We start from the raw sequence: 19,053 nt of genomic DNA on the forward strand, positions 1-19,053 counted from the left end.
GAAAAGATTAAAAATCATCTCCACATCCACACTTATTCCAGGAAAAAATAAACCTTAAAATCCAATTAAAGCAAAGAAACAAAATTCAATTATAGTCAAATAATGTAACCTTAAAACTTATTCATTGGGCTAAGAGCTCTTGTAGCTTAATTAGCACTTTTTAGTATTTCCAACGAAAATATTCAGAGTTTAAATCCCCCCACCCCCCCCCCCCGGTGGCCCCTTCCCTTCCTCCCACATTGTAACTATCAAATTTATCCACAAAAAAAAAAAAAAAAAAACCTAAACTACTCAATGGTCCTACAACCACAAAATAAACAATGTAAGCCTATACTTTTTGGATTAAGTTGTCTTTAATTTTCAAGATTAAAAAAAATCGATTCTGAGGTAGCTAATTATAGGCATGTGAAATATTTGTACTATTTGGAATGATGAGAAATTTCAAATCATCTCACTATTAGTATTTTATTTTATAATTCACCAATCGATGTGTAGTCTCTCACACTTATTTTGTTTTATTTATAAAAATAACTAAAATTTAAAATGGAAAATAATTATACATATGACATAATAAATTAATAATTGTTGTTGTGTGGTCTCTCACACTTATTTTGTTTTATTTATAAAAATAACTAAAATTTAAAATGGAAAATAATTATACATATGACATAATAAATTAATAACTGTTATTGGTGGAGTATCAAGTGAAAAACTAGGAGATGTTTAGCAAAAAAAAAAAAGAAGAAGTGAAAAACTAGGAGGTAAATGCATGTATGCGAATCAATTGCTGTAATGGAGACCTGGCCTTAAAATTCAATCAATGATAAATAAATTAAAAAAAGATTATAGGAATTTATCAAAACATCATGTCCCTATAGATAGCGTTCGATATTATTTGTTCCATAAGGTCGATATTCTAGTTAAGCACATGAGAAAAAAAAATTTGTGTTAGCTTTTACTTTTTGAATTAGTTGTCTTTTATAAGTATATGTGTTTGATAACATGTGATATATAATTTTTAACTTTTAAGGATTCAAAAATTATCAATTTGAGCTACTAAATTATAGGCACGCCAAATATTCATATTATTGCGAATGATGTGCGTCTTAATTATACGAATCAAGTATTTTTTTTTTTTTTTTTAATTATACAGAAAATAAATGCATGCAGCGTGCATGTCGATCAATTGTCACCCTTTTTTATTATTTATATTTACCTCTCTCTTTTTTTCTTTTTATAAAAATAGTATAACTTTATTAAAAACATTACATTTTGAACCAACGTGGACTCTATGGTAACAAGATTTTCCTCTCTTAATCTATATAAAACCCATTACATATATAATCTCCTCATCACAATTACATTATAATTTATCTTTTATCAAGAAGAAAAAATTGCTTGAGTCTTTTAGTAATGGAGACTGGAAGTGCTCCGTTTCAGTCCTCAACCTCAAGTTCTCTAGTAACCCCTAAATCTAATGCAGCGGCTCAGTCGTCCTCGAATCCTTCAGTAATCCCTGATGCAACAAAAAAGCCAGCACCACCAGAAAATAAACCAAGTTTGAAGAAGAAATTGTAAGCTTATTTCTGTGTGTAGTTGAGAAATGTGTTTTATTCTATACACCACCTTGGAAAAAAGAAAAGATGAATTTCAAATTATTTTATTTCATTCGATGAATAGGTGCTTTTGAGACTTGACAAAAAGTAAATGCAAAAATTATTACAAATTTTACTATAAAAAACTTACAAGCCGACATAATTATGAATATGACTAATGTTATTTCAAAAACACAAACACACATATATGCTATCCCCGAGATTAATAATGATGTTATATATTCTTGTTTTACAGATTATTCACTATTGGATTACCTATGTGCAAATGTCTCTCATTCTCCATACCGGAAAAGAAAAAATGACAAAATTTAGCTATAAAATTGTTTGTAGTTTAAGGTTACAAACTCACTCAATAAAATAAATATTATTATATATTTTGAAAATCTAACCGTTGAATTGCATGTTTTTTATGCTCTTAATACACATATCAAATTTTGTGTCAATTAGATATCATTTACTATATGATCTATAAGCTTATATCTTATGCATAATTTTAAATTAAAAAAAAAAAAAAAACTTGAAATTTAATTTTTTTTTTTTTTCTGGTTAACCAAGTTGATAACATAAAACTAAATAACAACCATTCTTTTACAAAAGAGCTCAGCTTTGTCAAAAGCTAGCAAATCAACCACCACAGGCGGTGGTTATTACAACAAAAGGAAATTAAACGCTTGAGTTGCTCCCATGTTAGCAAGCTTGTTAGCACATCTATTGGTTTCCCTAAATATGTGAGCCATTGTGCAACTAGGGAAGGTTTTGATCAGGTTCCTGTAGTCATTCAAAAGGGGTTCTATTTTTTTCATCTTTTTTAAAAAAAAAAAATTAGGAGGAGGTGTGATACGGGATAGCAATGGTGAATGGGTGGCTGGTTTTGTGAGGAAGCTTGGGTGAATGGGTGGCTGGTTTAAAAAAATTGTTGGGAAATGTGTTTTATTCTATACATCACTTTCGAAAAAAGAAGAGATGAATTTCAAATTATTTTATTTCATTCAATGATTAGGTGCTTTTGAGACTTGACAAAAAGTAAATGCTAAAATTATTATAAATTTTACTATAAAAAACTTACAAGCTAACATAATTGTGGGGATGTAGGCCCAATATATATTGGGCCATGGGCCTTGCCTGAGGAGATACAATGGTCCGAAATTTGATCAACAGTAAAGAAGAAGTAAGACTTTGAACTTCACAAGCAAACTATGACTGTAAAGGTTGGGAAATGTAGGCCGAGGAGGAGTATCTCCTCAGCTAAACGAAGAAGGGGTCAGAAGGTTAGTTCTATTATCCAGAGTGACGTTCCAAGAAGTTCTATTGATAAGGATATGCACTATAAACGTACAGGACAAAATGGGAGCTGAGAAATATCTAAGAAAAAAGCTGCTACCACTGCATTGAATGCTCTGCAGTAAACTCTCTAACCACATTTATGTGAAGAAGATCCCTGAACAGTGTTGCGTTAGTCGCCCCAACTGTGAGGGTGTTCGATGGAACAAGCACTCAAGTAGTGGCTTGGACGAACAACAAGTGGAGGGCCAAGATCATTCAAAGAGAGATATATAATGTCAGAGACCCATGATGAAAGAGTGATCAAGAAATAGAAAGAGAAACATTGTAGCAATCAAGAATTGAACTTGTAATCTAATTTGAGAATTAATATATAAGAACTGATCTCATCGGACTGTGTCAAGAACAGTTTTCTTTAGATTAAACTAGTCAATCTTCATTTTCTTGTCATCTGAATCCACTTTACCTGTTATCCGATTTATTAAAACCTAGTTTTCTAACCAACTCTCTACAAATTCATTGTATTAGGCTTTTTGGGCCTAAATTCATTTATCTTTTGGGATAGGGACTCAAATCTGGTCCTTATAGTAATTATGAATATGACTAATGTCATTTCAAAAAAAAAAAAAAAACACACACACACACACACACACACACACACACACACATTATTCACTATTGGATTACCTATGTGCAAATGTCTCTCACTCTCCACATCGAAAAAGAAAAAATGACAAAGTTTAGCTACAAAATTGATTATAGTTTAAGGTTACAAACTTACTTAATAAAATAAATATTACTACATATTTTGAAAATTTAACCGTTGAATTGCATGTTTTTTATGCTCTTAATACACATGTCAAATTTTGTGTTAATTGGATATTATTTACTATATGATCTATAAGCTTATATTTTATGCATAATTTTAAATTACAAAAACTTGGAACTTAAAAAAAATTGTTGATAACATAACTATTGATCTTTAATTTTATTGAAATTTTGCAAGTATTGAGGATATAAGAAAAGGATGTGATCCAATGGTGAATTTGTCAAAATTCACCTCTAATAAAAATATATTGAGTAAGGTTGTATCCTAAGATTACAATCAATTTTTTAGCTAAATTAACTGTCTAAGAAAAAATAAGTTTATACTGTTGCAAATTAATAGAGTTCAAAAAGATTTAATATTGTATGGATATTCTAAAGAGATTTTAGTTTATTGCTTGTACAAGAAACAGATATTACAGGTATATATATATATGTATATCTCTCTCTCTCTCTCTCTCTCTCTCTCTCTCTCTCCATTTACAACAAATATAAAATAAAAATTGCTCATTATAGACATCACATTTTGCAACATTTGTTTAATTTCACCAAGGGTAAAACATCATTATAAAACATAAGAATGAATTTGTAATATAATTATTTACTTCAAAAAAATTAGATGTCCCAATGATCAAAACAACATATTATATGCTTAAATCATACTATTAGATTAAAAGATATAGACAAATAAAAAAAATTAAGAGCTGTATGCATCCTTTCGATTGAGGTTGATCGCATTTGATTTTGAATAATTAATGATGATTGTTTCTTTTAAAGAATTAATTTTAATTAATTACGTGTTATAATCTTATTGGATTTATTAAAAAAAATCATAACCACTGTGCATGCTTGATGCAATGGTCACTCCATAGGTATTAGTGTTTATTGGATATGAGGGGTAAGAGTCGGAGTTTAAGTTTCCAAGATGGAACTTTATACACATATACACTTAGATTAAGTTAGAGTAGAATTTCTATTTTGTATAAAAAATAATAAAATCATAAACAAATGGTTCTTTAAGGTGATGGACGTAATCTATGTAACTAATCAATTATCTTTTAATTTAAGATGGTTAATTAATTGATTAAAATCCATTAATCGACCCCACATTATCTGACTTTAGAGTGGTTAAATTTTCTTTTAAAAAAAAAATCATAAACAAATGGTTCTTTTAAGTGATGGACATAATCTACGTGACTAATTAATTATCTTTTAATTTAAGACGGTTAATTAATTGTTTAAAATTCATTAATCGACCCTACATTATCTGACTTTAGAGTAGTTAAATTTTAAAAAAATAAAAAATCATAAACAAATGGTTCTTTAAGGTGATGGACATAATCTATGTAACTAATTACTTATCTTTTAATTTAAGATGGTTAATTAATTATTTAAAATTCATAAATCGACCCTACATTATCTGACTTTAAAGTTTAAAGTGGTTAAATTTTAGGTCCAAACTGGATTACGTCTTGAAACTAATAAAAAAAATGCCAAAAATCATAAAAAGAAAATGAAACATAAGTTTAGGTCCAATTGACGATTTGGACTCTACCCACTAAATTTCAACCTTTTTTCTATATTATCTGATTGTCAACTAATATCTAATCAGTTTCTTAAACTCATCCATGCTTATTACAATGCCTTCCACTCCCTCTATAAAGTAGAGATGGATTCACAATTCAAAAGACAATTTCTTGGAGCTCTAGAGAAAGCTGTATAGCACGATCATAAGGCTTTTAGTGATCATTCAGTATACGGCCTAGTCCTTTGTACAAAAACCCTCTAGAATCTAGCCTCAAAACCTAAATATTTACTAAGATTTCACCCAAAATCCTCCTAGACACCGAACCATATTATTAGGATCATCAACTAAACCCTAGTTGATCATTAAGCCATGTGCATGCAAGATATATTTATTGTTCTTATTCTTTGTTTGATAAATTCTAAATAATCAAGAACATGTTTTGTCTATGATGATATGGGTTGATTTAGGATCAAAGCATGTTTTGTGATGTTCATATGCTCATAACTTTTCCCCCTATAAGACTCTAAACGCTAGATCTTCTCTTTCTTTCTTTCTTTCTTTTTTTCCTACTAATGACATGTTAACGTTAGTTGAATAGATGAAATGACATATTGGTGGCCACTAGATATACTTTAATGGTCCGATTGGTTGGGTTGATTTATTAGGAACGGAAAAGGGGAAGATAAAATGATATTTTTGTGTGTTTAGTTAGAGCATTAGCATGGGTGTAAAACATCCCAAATTGCTATTTTAGCTCCATTTACATCCAAAACCAACAACTGACCAACATCCAGTTGGTGTATCCAAAAAATTTCTCCACATAGCTATAGTAAGATTGTAAATTTACAACATACATTTATTTATTTTATTCTCTTTCTCTCTAGCTAGTTGTGTGGATTTGATGGAGAGAGAGAGAGGAAGAGAGGAAAAGAGAGAAGAAAGAGATGATAGAGAATATAGAGAAATGAGTTATTTATATTATTGGATGAGGTAATTTATTTTATTGTAATGAATTGTATATGTTAAAATAAAAAATGGAATATTGGATATATAAGTTGTAAAATAGTATGGTAAAATAGATTTTTAAAGTGTAAAATAAGTTTTTTTTTTTTGATCTCCAAATGCTAATACTCCTAAAAAGAAAATATGAGAGAAAACTAATGGAGCTCAAATATTTTCTTTTTGGGCAAGACTTTAGGTACAGTACGTAAGTGCTATTTCTTAGGTTTTCTTCTTAAAATTCTATTATGTAGATTTTTTTATGGAATGAAAATATATTTTTTAATTAAATAGTTACATAACTAAATCTAAAAAGAAAAATCTAAAATATAGCACCAAAAACTAAAATACTACTTTCTTTTTTAAGCCTACCAAAATATCATCTCTCCATGATAAAAACGAAAAGGAAATTTGCATGAGACAAAAATGCATAAGACAAAAAGTCCCGTGTTTTAGACAAATTTGCAGCCCCCAAACCACCCCCCCCCCCCCCCCCCCCCCCACGTGCAACGCTTTTGTCTTTTTGGTTTTCTTCCCTCTCTTTTATTTGTTTGGGAAATATTAATAAAAAAATATGTATGCATAATTTTTTAATAAAAAAATAATGTTTCTTTTTAATTTTATCTAATCAGAGCATGAAATTTTTATATGATCTATATCTTCTATTCACTCATTTTTCTTCTAAACTAAATAAAAATTTTTTTATCCCCCTCATTTTTCCAACCACAACTAAACATTACAAAAGAAAACTAAATCTCTTATACCCTCCTACTTTCTATCCTCTTATTTTTTTATCTTCCAACCAAACAGACCCTAAAAGACCAAGTTCAATACAGAAAAGTGAGTGTTTAACACTTATCTCAACTTATAACTTTAGCTTCTTATTTTAAATTAATAATACATCAAATAATTTTTTATCTTTTTAAAATGTAATTAAGACATCAATCAATGTCTTAATTAGAATTCTGAGTTTCAACAGAATTCTAATCCTCAGCAACAGTAAGGGACCTGATCAGGTTTGCAATCAATCTAGGAAGCCTATTTGGCTGGAACAGACCCTCTTTTCTGATCTACATCAATTGCATCTAGAGTGTCTCATTATATACCACCTTTTTGTTCCCAAAGTTGTAATTTCCCATGTTTTAGACTTGGCTTATATTACTACTTCTTTTCCCGTCCACCACTGTAGGCTAAATCCAGACTATGTATCAGCCTGGTGGACCTTAATTTGCTGTAATGTCTCCTTTTGATCCATGCATGTTTTCTTTGGTATTAAAAAAAACAACAACAACAACAACAACATCAACATCAATCAATGTAATTTTTGTTAGAGAGTATATAGAAGCAAAATCATAATAACATTATTATTCGTATTCAAACTGATGCAAATTAGCAATTTTTTTTTTAATCAATGAAAAGGTACATAGAAATGGTCAAAAAAAGCAGCTAAGATTTTGCCGACTGCCAAGTGGCATGCTCCCGCTGGTCTAAAACCATGACCTCTCATATTTTTTATTAAAAAAAGAAAAAAAAAAAAAAAAAAGGACTTGCCAACCTTTTTTTTTTTTTTTTTTGCTAAACTTAAATGTCATTCAAACGAAAAAGAAGAAACTATAGCATGGGAGTCTACCACACAAGCAGAGAGGATAACCTCAGGTAGATTCTCCTTGTTAAAACACAAAGAAAAAGTAGAATTTAAAGCTATTTTTGCAGCATTATGTGCTGCAAAATTACAAGACCTACGGGCCCAAACAAAAGAGCAACTAAGAAAAGGAGAACTTGCCGACTTGGTTCTGGTAGTGGTACCAGAAAAAGAAAAGTGAGTAGACCGAACTATTAACTTATTAAGACAGTGACAAGCTTCCTATCAATTACAGATAAACCCATCATTTTTTTTTGTCTATATTTACATTCTTTCACCTTATATTTGTGACAAAAATACTGTCTGATAAATTATGGTACTAAATTTTCTCAACTACAAAGAAGTTGAAAGATAAATTATAGGGCAATGATTTGTTACAAATAAAGTTGCTGCAACTTCTATAAAATGTACATGTATCAATGCCTCAAATAAACCTTATTTGATGAAAAATTCAATCTTTAACATGAAAAAATATATTTATCTAAGATATTGACATGTGTACATTTTTTTTTTTTTTAAGAGTTACTACAACTTCGGAGCAAATACTTGTCCTAAATAATATTACTAGATTTTCTCAACTAAAAAAAAAACCTTATAATTCACGACATTGAAGAAAGATTGCCGGGCTTGAAGAGTAATATTCAATCGCATATTCGCATACACCCTCCAACAACTTCAAAAAATAACTTACGTAACGTGTTGTGGAATACTAAAAGTAGCAAGCTATTAAACTAGTGTTGCGTAATTTCCAAAACAATAGACATTTTCCAAATCCAGAGAGAGAGAGAGAGAGTCCGTACCACTCGGAACGAATCAGCGGTGAATAGAGGCAAGTGGCAACACAGACATTATCGGATTCCGTGTGTATTAAATATTTATTATATATATTCAACCATGAGCATCACCATTATTTATAGCACTCCTTCTAGTACCGCAGCTTTAAACTCCTCGTTTGTCTCTCTCCCAACTACTCTCACTTCCATTTCTTATAAGCTCCTTTCTTCTTCACGACCACATCGTTCTTTTCGTCTTCGAACTACACTTCCACCTCCAATTCTCTGCGCCTCTTCTTCTCTCTCTGTTTCAGGTACTCTCTCTCTCTCTGTCTCTCTTTGGATTTCTTTTTTAGCTTTGATTTGCTTCGTAGACTGATTTCTGAATTAGTTTTTACAATGATTTGGAGCCTCAAATGTGTTGGTAATTTGGTTTTAGGAATTTTCGTTTTGGTTGTGCTAATATTTGCCTATGTTTGACTGTTGTATTGTTTTCTTTGGATTTGAGATTTAGATTTAGATTTAGATCTTTCATTCATGGTTCCAGGTAATGATTGAACAAGCGATAATTAATGTTCGATTCTGCCAAAGTTTATTGGTATTTTCTTTATTATTTTTTTATTTGTTCTTTCAAACTTCCTAGTATTATCCTGGTATAAATTTGTTTTGATTCCAACCTGGTATGTAACACTTGCTTTGCATCACATGTGTTTGTTATATATATATATATATATATATGTGGATCGCTTTTGTTAGTTATAATTGCAAGGCTGTGATTGATTGTGACATTTGCTATTTCTTTTGGGTCTTTATTCTATTTCTCTAGTTAAAAATATATTCTGGCCATTTTTTTTTTATTAGCGTCTTGTAGAAGAACCTAATTGGTACATTCTGTGAAGCACGCTGATTGGAATATGGTTCACTTTTTACCTTGGATGCCCGTATTCACATTTTGTTGATACTTTATGTACATGGCAAATTGGCAATATGATCTTAAGCCTTTTCTGTTGGTTGTCTACTTTTATGACTGCAGACATGGATGCCACCGGAGGTCAAAGCCTCTACCCATTGCACCGTACTAAAACTCTTCACCTGGTATGCATATATGACACAGCTACGCATTCATTTTGGAGATTATTTCTAGGGGTTTTTTTATTTTTAATAATTTGTACTTTGAGAAGAGTTTTGGTCTAATTAAGCCATGTATACAGGTAAGGCATGCCCAAGGGATTCACAATGTGGAAGGAGAAAAGGACCATGATGCATACTTATCTTATGATCTCTTTGACGCAAACATTACCCCACTTGGTTGGAAACAGGTAGCCGCTTCGTTAATTATGTTGTAATTGTTAATTTGTTGCAACTCTGTTCTTATTAAGTCGTTAAAAACTTTTATACAACTGGTTTGCTGGTGGAACACATTTAACTTTTTATCTTTAGAAAAAGTAGAATGGTCCCATAAAATTTTGCAAAAACTACTTCAATTTGAAACTGAATAAAACTTTTGGTCTTTAAATGGAGAACATAATGTTTCTAGAAGACTTTTTGTTGACCATACTTCTAGATTTTCTTACCTTGTTATTGTCTTGTATTAAAATGATTAGATATTATATTCTCCAATGTTGAAAAAATAAATGTCATGGGATGAATTCGTTGTGCCATAACAGGTTGATAATTTGCGCAAGCATGTTCATGCGTGTGGACTTTCCAAAAGAATTGATTTAGTTGTCGTTTCCCCTTTGTTAAGGTAAACTTACTGTCTCCAATTTTGTTGCCTCCGTATTTAGAAATTTTCAGTCATCCTCCTATTTGCTTAATGCTGTGTAAGTGGTGCAAACTATCTTTTCTATGATTCCTTCCACTAAGCTCATAACTGGATTCTGATGCTAAATATAAGCTCGATATTAGCACTAGCAACAAGTAGTGAACCACTTAGTAACTGACTGCTCTAGCATTATTTGTTGATGTGAGAGCTATTTCAGCTGTTATGGTTAGGTCTAGGTCTAGGTCTAGGTCTAGGTCATTCTTGCTTTAGTCGCTCAAACGAGAATCTATATATGACTGAAATGAGTGTGGCTGGTCTCTGAAGTCAAAAGGTTGGGGGGAAAGTTGAAAACTTTACATCTTATAAACCTTAGCATGATTGTTGAATACCATTTGAAATGATTCTACCACAAATGGTTGAAAGGGGATATAACCAATGTGTTAATTAACTTAATTTTCTACTTCCTTATTCCCAGAGGGAATTTGTTTTAGAAGTCTTTACATGTTGATCTCAAACAACTTTGAATCTACATGTTTAATGTCAGAAATTTTGTACTATAAGTCATGTCCAGCAATGACTGCATTGCAGGACCATGCAAACAGCAGTTGGTGTCTTTGGTGGTGAAGCCTACACAGATGGCATAAATGTACCTCCTCTAATGGCGGCAAATACAGGGAAAAGCGGCCGTCCTGCAATTTCAAGTCTAAATAGCCCACCATTTGTTGCAGTAGAGCTTTGCCGAGAACATTTGGTATGTCATATACATCTAATAGATATTGTATGGGCATTTTTCTTTATTTGTATGACATGCAAGTATGAAAAGTTATTATTGGATTTGTGACATCTCTCTTTGCACTTGATCCAATTACTCATAAAGAATCGAGTGAAAATTGCATCCATCCCACTCATCTCTCCTTTTCATTAGTTAAGACTTAAGAGTTGTCTTATAAAAAAAAATTAGTTACTGTTTGTCATTTGAATTCATGTGAGTTTGTTTTTTACTACAGGGACTTCATCCATGTGATAAGAGACGAAGCATTACTGAATATCGCCCTCTCTTTCCTGCAGTTGATTTTTCTCTGGCAAGTAATCTGTCATTATTGGTGCTTTATATCAGGAACAAGTGGCTTTGACAGTCATTTTTCCTGTGATTATTGATTTGTTTGTTAGTCTTCAACCCAATTCTGTTTTGGAATTTAATCTTGTGTCAATTTTTGTTCAGATAGAAAATGATGATGACATCTTGTGGATGCCTGACATTAGAGAGCGGGATGAAGAAGTTGCTGCTAGGGGACAGAAGTTTTTGAAATGGTGATTTCCAATTTTACCATTTTTCCTTCTTGCTAGGAAACTGATTATTCTTTTAACCAACATAACAATTAACAAAGGAATGAAATTTCTATGAACAAAATAAGAATTCAGTTTCTTTAATTTCAGAATTGCTCATCCATCAAAAGCTAAATGTGTAGTTGTTTCACCTCTGGCATCTCAGAATATACTTGAGTATACTGTTTGATAGTGGCTAGCCTTGGGTTTTTCAAACACCATGCCTTGATTTTAAAGAGTTGTTGGGGTGCTACTTATAAATAATAATAATAAAATCTTAAAAAGTATTTTTTTTTTAATTTTAAAATTATGCATAAAAGATGAGTTTATAGATCAAATAGGAAATAATATCTGATTGGCACAAAATTTGGCAGATGTGTTAAGAATGTAGAGAACATGTAGTCCTATGATGAGTTTTTCAAAATACTAATTCAATCAAAAGTTATTAAGTGATATAACATTGGTCAAAGTTATACTAGGTGTAAATTGATCCTGACACTCTATATATATATATATATATATATATATATATATACATATCTCAAATTAGCTAGCATGTAGTTGTCCCATCTGAAGGAGATCATTTCATTGAGTTTTACATGCATCCAAGGTCACCTCCTTTTATAAGCCAACAAGCTCTAGCTCAAATGACACTTCCCTTGTAAGAGCAAGATGGAGGGTGAAATTGTGGATTTGTGACTGATCAATTGCGTATCTTACCAATTAAAAATAATAAATAAATAGTGATTTGTTTGTGTCCTGTAATGAGTTCAATATGTAATACATATTAATGTGTTGCATGCAACTGAAGCCCCTAATTTTTTTTTAACAAAAAAAAAAAAAAAAAAATTAGTGTTTTCAGATGTATGGGAAATTTTTTGACAAAGTTTCTTATTGTGGCATATAGAATGGCTTAGTCATTCTTATAAAGAAGTATAATAAGAATGCTCTTAGTTATTGATTGTGATGATCAATGTTTTCCACATGATTCATTTATATCTTTTTCACCTTCTTTTCCTGGTTGAATATGAATTGTTTAGACATTTGGAATGCTTTGGCTATTATCTGGTTGCAAGTATGGTCATAACAGTGCCACAAATTATTTCTTACTTTTTCCCACTTTTCAACTGGTCCAGGTTGTGGACACGTAAAGAGAAGGAGATTGCAATTGTCAGCCACAGTGGATTCTTGTTTCATACCCTTAGTGCTTTTGGAAATGATTGTCATCCATCTGTGAAGAGTGAAATATGCACGCAGTAAGAATTATAATGATTTATATTTTTTCACTTGCAACTATTCACATGAGCAGGTTCTCAGATTCTAAATTAAAAGAACTAAGTACGTGCTATCAGATGATGAGCTTTTTGCTTAATTTGCAATCTTGCTATTAGAAATGCTTTCTTTTGAACTTTTTATTGGTAATCTCTTATTCACTTGAAAGTAAACGCATGGTCAGTAAACACATGATCAGGTTTCTTAGATTCTAAATTAAAAGAACTAAGTACGTGCTATCAGATGAAGAGCTTGTTGCTTAATTTGCAATCTTGCAATTAGACATGCTTTCTTTTGAACTTTTTTATTGGCAATCTCTTATTAACTTTAAAAAAAAAAAAGTTTTTAAAACTGCTGGGTGAGTGAGAAACTTTTATCTATTTGTTTGTTTATTTATTTTATTTTCTTGTACCAATTCTCTATTCTGATGAGAAATCCTCATGGCAGACACTTTCGTTATGTCCCTTCTAAAGCAACGTTTTACCTGTATAACTAGGAATTGGAAACTACGTGTACCCTGTAATCCCCTCCCAAACATTCACCCTGCTGTCAGAGAGACATTAAAAACACAGAAATTAAACAAGGGGAATTTGCTGTAGATAAATATAATATAGCTAGAGAAACAAGATGTTTATAAATTTTTGCGACTTATATGATATGCTGATTTACATGCATGGTGACAAAACTAAAAAAATACAATCTGTGTTGTGCAGCTTTGCCAACTGTGAGCTTCGTTCGGTGGTGATCATTGATAGGAGGTGAGCATTGTCATTTGCAAAACATAGAACCTATGTTATAGCTTAATGCAGAAATTTCATCTTCTGACTTTTCTTTCTGCAGTATGATCGGGTCAGATTCCTCAACAACTAACTATCCTGGAAAAATACCCAGTGGACTTGATCTTCCCAGTGATTAGCATCAGAGAAGCATCCAGAGGCAAAGGGTGCCTAACTAACTATAGACCATGACAATGATCAAACTGGAATAGACTAGATACACATACTATGAGTCTTCAGAAGTGTTCACTGAGGTACTTCTCAAGTGAATATCTTCCCACAGAAGTCGAGATATCCATTTTTTGTGAGTTTGGTAGCTCTGTTTGGCAATTTCAAGATTCCATTTTAATTTGAATTGTTAGATTTAAAGCCTTTAACAAAGTCATAGGTGTCAATTCTTTTTCGGATGAATATGTGGATACATTTGTTTAATTCAACTAAGTTTTGCTATCTATGATGGTCGTTGAAGATAGAAGTTTGGGTGAAGGTGAATTATATTTACTTTCCCCTCCAAACTATTCGGATATGTAATATCTCCCCGAAATTTTAAATTGTGCAATAATATTCCAAGATACACTCGAGATGCAATCTTACTATTGAGAATCAATGTTACTCTTACATTGAATATTTTAGCACGTAAGCCTTTAAACACATTCTGTTGAATTTGATGCATCTCTTGATTTAATACAGAATTCACACGATTTTCAAGTGTTTGATAAAATGTCAGTGTTTGCGCCAATTCTAAAGTCCAAACCATTTCTAGTAACCTTGTGTTTTGATTGTTCAATTTCCAAGTTTGCATAGGACATTACAATTTATTCAAGAGTTTATGATTCGAAAATACAATTAATCTTAGATAATGTAATTTGTAATTGATACATGAGCATGCAGTAAACATACCTCCATGAGTATCAGATCTTGAGCATGTATTATGTAATTTTATCTTTAGTATGATGTCTGTTTCACGAAGTACGAGCTAATTATTGGCTAACTGAAATTGGCAGATAAAATCAGTCCTAATTTCCACTATTTTCTTAAGAATAAGATCAAACCTGCAATTGGTTTTAAGTTTTAACCCCTCCCCTTTATATTCCCTCCCTGCTTTATACTCCCTCTTGTGTCATGCTCCAAACCCAAAAGGGTCCAAAGCATGAAAGACCGAGACTTCAAGAGGTATTGTAGTGATTTTTTCTTTTTCTTTTTCAATAAAATAAATAAATATATTGATCTCTCCACAATATAAGTCAGAGCTCTATGACACACTTACAAGTAATACAAACTACAAATCATTTGTCTCCAAATGTACTTAACAATCTAACGCTCCAAATAAAATAAACACAAAGTCGCAATCCTCTCCAAGGTACACAACCTTAACATAAAATCTAGGCCTCCCACACTCAAGGCTAACAAACCTCAAGAGCCCAATCTCCAGTCGCATTAGCTATGGTCTCAATAAATTTAATATGAAAGCTCGGATTTGTGTGATAACACAAGAGCTTGTTTAGACCCCTAATTTAAAATTACGGTTAGATTGCTTTTACTCTAACTTATCTAAGTGTGGAACAAGAGTAAATAAAGCGCAATAAACCGATAATTGCTCTAGTGCATAAACATGAACAACAAATAATAAAAGTAAAGTACAAGAGTAAGAGAAGAGAGAATGCAAACATACGATAACACTGCGATGTGTTATCGAAGAGGAAATCGAAAAACTCGGTGAAAAACCTCTCCACCGCCCTCCAAGCGGTAAATCGATCCACTAGACAATAAGTTAGGATATACGAATAGCAAGAGACCCTCTAAGCCTAATCTACCCAATGTATCTAAGCCCTCCAAGCTCCTACTCCAACAAAGCTTCTCGGAACCGTGTCTTGTCTAGCTTTTCGAATCCTGTAATACGCTTGGTTGCATCCGCCAAGCCTCACCAGCTTCTTTTGGCAAATCCCCAAAGTTTCCCAAGCTCCAAAACACTCTTTACACTCTGAAAAGGTGTGGATTGTGTTTTGGTACAAATCTCCTCTCAAGGTATGACAATGGGAGAGGGAAAGAGAAGAGGCTAGAATAATTTCTCACTAAGGATGAGTAGCTCTCTATTTAAAAGATAGGTGTGTGTGTTGTAGAAAACTTATTTAGAGTTTTTCTTTCTAAATGGTTTCCTTACAATTTTTGTGGGTAATGAGGGTATATATAGTATGGGTGAAGGGTAAGAAAGTCACACTTAAAATCCTCCAGGCAAAGAGTCTCGCGAGAAGGCCTTACCCGTGAAATTAACAGCCTAGCACGACTCTTCAGCTTTCAGTCATGTGCTTCTTACATGCCTTTTTCGCGGGAACCCTTCTCGCGAGCTAGTCGCGAAATGCACTGATCTTCATTTAAGCTTGAGTCTTCACCAACTTAATACTAAACTCAATACAATAAAATCCCACAAAAATACAAGGAAACAAATTAAAACATTTACAACACTTTTTGTCATGGAATAAAACTAACATAAAACATAGTTGTAAATCACAACTTTACAATCTCCCCCTTTGGCTATTCCTTAACAAAACATCCTATAACAAACTCTAGACTTAAATGTGAGTTTGGGAACAATGGCAAAACTCACTCACACCTAAATCTAGAAGCTGTGATGAACTTAGAATATATATACCTGTAACCTGAAACACTTGCACAAAACACATTAGACCCTCAAGGTAAATCAAGTAATAAAAGGACAAGTATAATGTAATAAGTAAACATACGATCAAATAAACATGTTGTGAAATATATGAGCTACTTGATCAAACACAAAACAGTCTTATGGAAATTACCACAATGATCATATAGTAAAGCAAATGATCATCCGAACATGCAATCAATAATGCACAATAGCATAAGGATTTATGCATGTCCAACACATAAACACGATATGATGAGAGCAACAGAGCATAGATACTGAATGTAATTCAAAGCACCATAAAGCAACGAGAAAACAAGCATAATGTAAAACAAAACAAAACAAGGTTTTCTAAAAAAGTGTCTTCTCCCTCTTGGTATATGCATCTCCCCTATGGCTTCCTCCCCCTACAATGTGCACAAGGTAGAATTTCTCCCCTTAAGAATGTACACATGAGTCATATAGAAATGAAAAAACACATCGGTATACTCTCCGGTATACTCTTCCCCTTTTTGTCACGAATAGACAAATGAATCAAGAGGAAGGAGGGAAAGAAAAGAAGATATGAACAAGGGTAAAAGATGATGCATGAGGAGAAATTGAAGCTCAAACAAAAGATAAAACATCTTAAAGACATAATGCTACAAAGCATAAAATAAACAAGACATGCTAAGGATGATGGAACATGATTTAGACCTAGGCATGACATAAACACAAGAACATGTTATATATGCTAAAAGGGTCTAAAAAGACTTAACTTGTATGAGTGAATGCAAAATATGTTAAGTGTTAAAGCGTATGCAGTAAAGGTGCATCTAATATGCATCTAGTGTACATGTGAGATGCATGACCAATGCATGAATAAATACTCATGGGGCAAAGGATATAAAACACACCACCAATGATCAAAACATGATAAACATGAATAATTATGGTGATCCCCAAAAATTGGTACTCATCGGACTCCAAAACAACGAGAAAATGCTTTTTGGGCATTTTATCAAACACTTAGAGTGCACGCACTACACATGTATGCTAAACAATGCATGAACATATGAAAAACTTTCCTAAATACATATTATTTTTGCCACAAGAGGCCAACATCCAAAGCAAATCATCATTTGAAACAAAGCCCAATAAAAAAAATTGACAAAAAATAAGTTTTCCAACTCCCATTTGAAAAAATCCCAACTATGAACATAAATCCCCCAAAAACTTAATCTAAAGATCAAAATCAATGAAAAGAGTTAAAGATTACCATAAAGATGTTAATGGAATGAAAAACAATTTAATTTAGTTGGGTTTTGATGTAAAAACATTAAAATAGGAGTTTGGGAGAGGATGGAAAAAGTTTAAAACAAATGACCCACGAAATGCACTTTAAAAGCTAATTTGGAAATTTTCGTGGGCAATTTCGTTGGTAAGCTTCTTGTGAAATTTCGCTGATAAGCCTTATTTGCAAAACAATCGCAAAACTTTTTGTCCAAAACTGAAAAACTTGAGAATTGGACCCTTTAACTCATAACTGAACTTACACATGAAATAAGTCATGAAAACACTCAGAAAACATGTTTTTCATACAAAAACAACTTGAAAAACATGGGTGTTACAAATCACTTCCAAAAGCAAACAAAAAAAACAAAAATCTTTTTGGTTTGATCCACATAAGGTTGAGTATACACACATCATATTTGAACATGTACAATCACACAAATGAAATAAGCATTCATTGAACAAAGTCTTGTGTGTTGTGTGTGAGTATCAAATGTGGAATAGTCCTTAGTCTAGAGTGTAGCTTCAATGATCAATAAAATCAAGTCATACACAACTAGTACGAAGTTAAGTGGTCTATCTCAATTATAGGAATGAGCATATATGACATCCCACAAGAAAATGATTACATATCTTTGAAACTTTTTATTTGGCTTTTTTACAATGCTTAACATTTGATCATTTTTTAACAATATATCTCATTTTGAGATCGGTGCTTGAAATTTTTTATATTTCAATATTGAGAATAAGCCTTTGACTTTTTTAGCACCATACATTTCAAAACAAGTCGCTTTCCCTTTTTCCTAGTCAAATACTAGTATGTGCGACGGCTTTTGCAGTTTATTATCTCTATTCATTTTGAGATTTACATTTGTTGAGCTCTTTAAGCAAAAACATAAAAAGTGTGGGAAGATATATAGGCACAAGTCTATGCATATATCAAAACCATCAAGACTATTGACCAATCATTCATGATAAGCTTGAAGATCGATTTACAACAGTCACACATAGATTTCAAGATTCTTCTACAAAGACAGATGTGTATACAAAACAAGCTAAGCTCGTAAATGCACTACGCCATTAGTACGAAGGTATTAGGCCAAACTCACATGAGATATGTGCTCAAATATATACGATCAAACTTTTTGAATTTTCCACTTTTTATGTGTTTTTTTGATTTTTTACATACACAAAACAAAAATATAAAAGTAAGATCAAATGCAAAAACAACAAAAACAATGCATATAAAGAGATGCATGATGCACAAATGTATGACAATGAAGCATCTAATGCATGAAGGGTCCTACAAAGATCGAAAGAAT

The 19,053-nt window shown here is 32.0% G+C and overlaps 1 protein-coding gene across 2 annotated transcripts in view; it reads left to right on the top strand.

Annotated features, from left to right (window-relative positions):
- Positions 1 to 8,649: 8,649 nt before the first annotated feature.
- LOC126709516 (phosphoglycerate mutase-like protein 1) overlaps positions 8,650 to 19,053 on the top strand; it is a 79,477-nt gene continuing 69,073 nt past the window's right edge. Inside the window, exons 1-10 of one of the 2 annotated variants that reach the window (XM_050409789.1) lie at positions 8,660 to 8,978; positions 9,698 to 9,759; positions 9,876 to 9,983; positions 10,332 to 10,411; positions 11,018 to 11,180; positions 11,437 to 11,515; positions 11,656 to 11,740; positions 12,892 to 13,011; positions 13,741 to 13,785; positions 13,868 to 14,384. In XM_050409789.1, coding sequence (XP_050265746.1) covers positions 8,786 to 8,978; positions 9,698 to 9,759; positions 9,876 to 9,983; positions 10,332 to 10,411; positions 11,018 to 11,180; positions 11,437 to 11,515; positions 11,656 to 11,740; positions 12,892 to 13,011; positions 13,741 to 13,785; positions 13,868 to 13,943 — 1,011 coding nt within the window. In that variant the 5' untranslated portion in view covers positions 8,660 to 8,785 and the 3' untranslated portion in view covers positions 13,944 to 14,384. Of the gene's footprint in view, positions 8,979 to 9,697; positions 9,760 to 9,875; positions 9,984 to 10,331; positions 10,412 to 11,017; positions 11,181 to 11,436; positions 11,516 to 11,655; positions 11,741 to 12,891; positions 13,012 to 13,740; positions 13,786 to 13,867; positions 14,385 to 19,053 lie in introns of those variants that run through there. The other variant, XM_050409788.1, reaches the window with a different exon arrangement.

The sequence above is a fragment of the Quercus robur genome, chromosome 12 (assembly GCF_932294415.1).
Source record: "Quercus robur chromosome 12, dhQueRobu3.1, whole genome shotgun sequence".
In the NCBI taxonomy this organism is placed as follows: Eukaryota; Viridiplantae; Streptophyta; class Magnoliopsida; order Fagales; family Fagaceae; genus Quercus; species Quercus robur.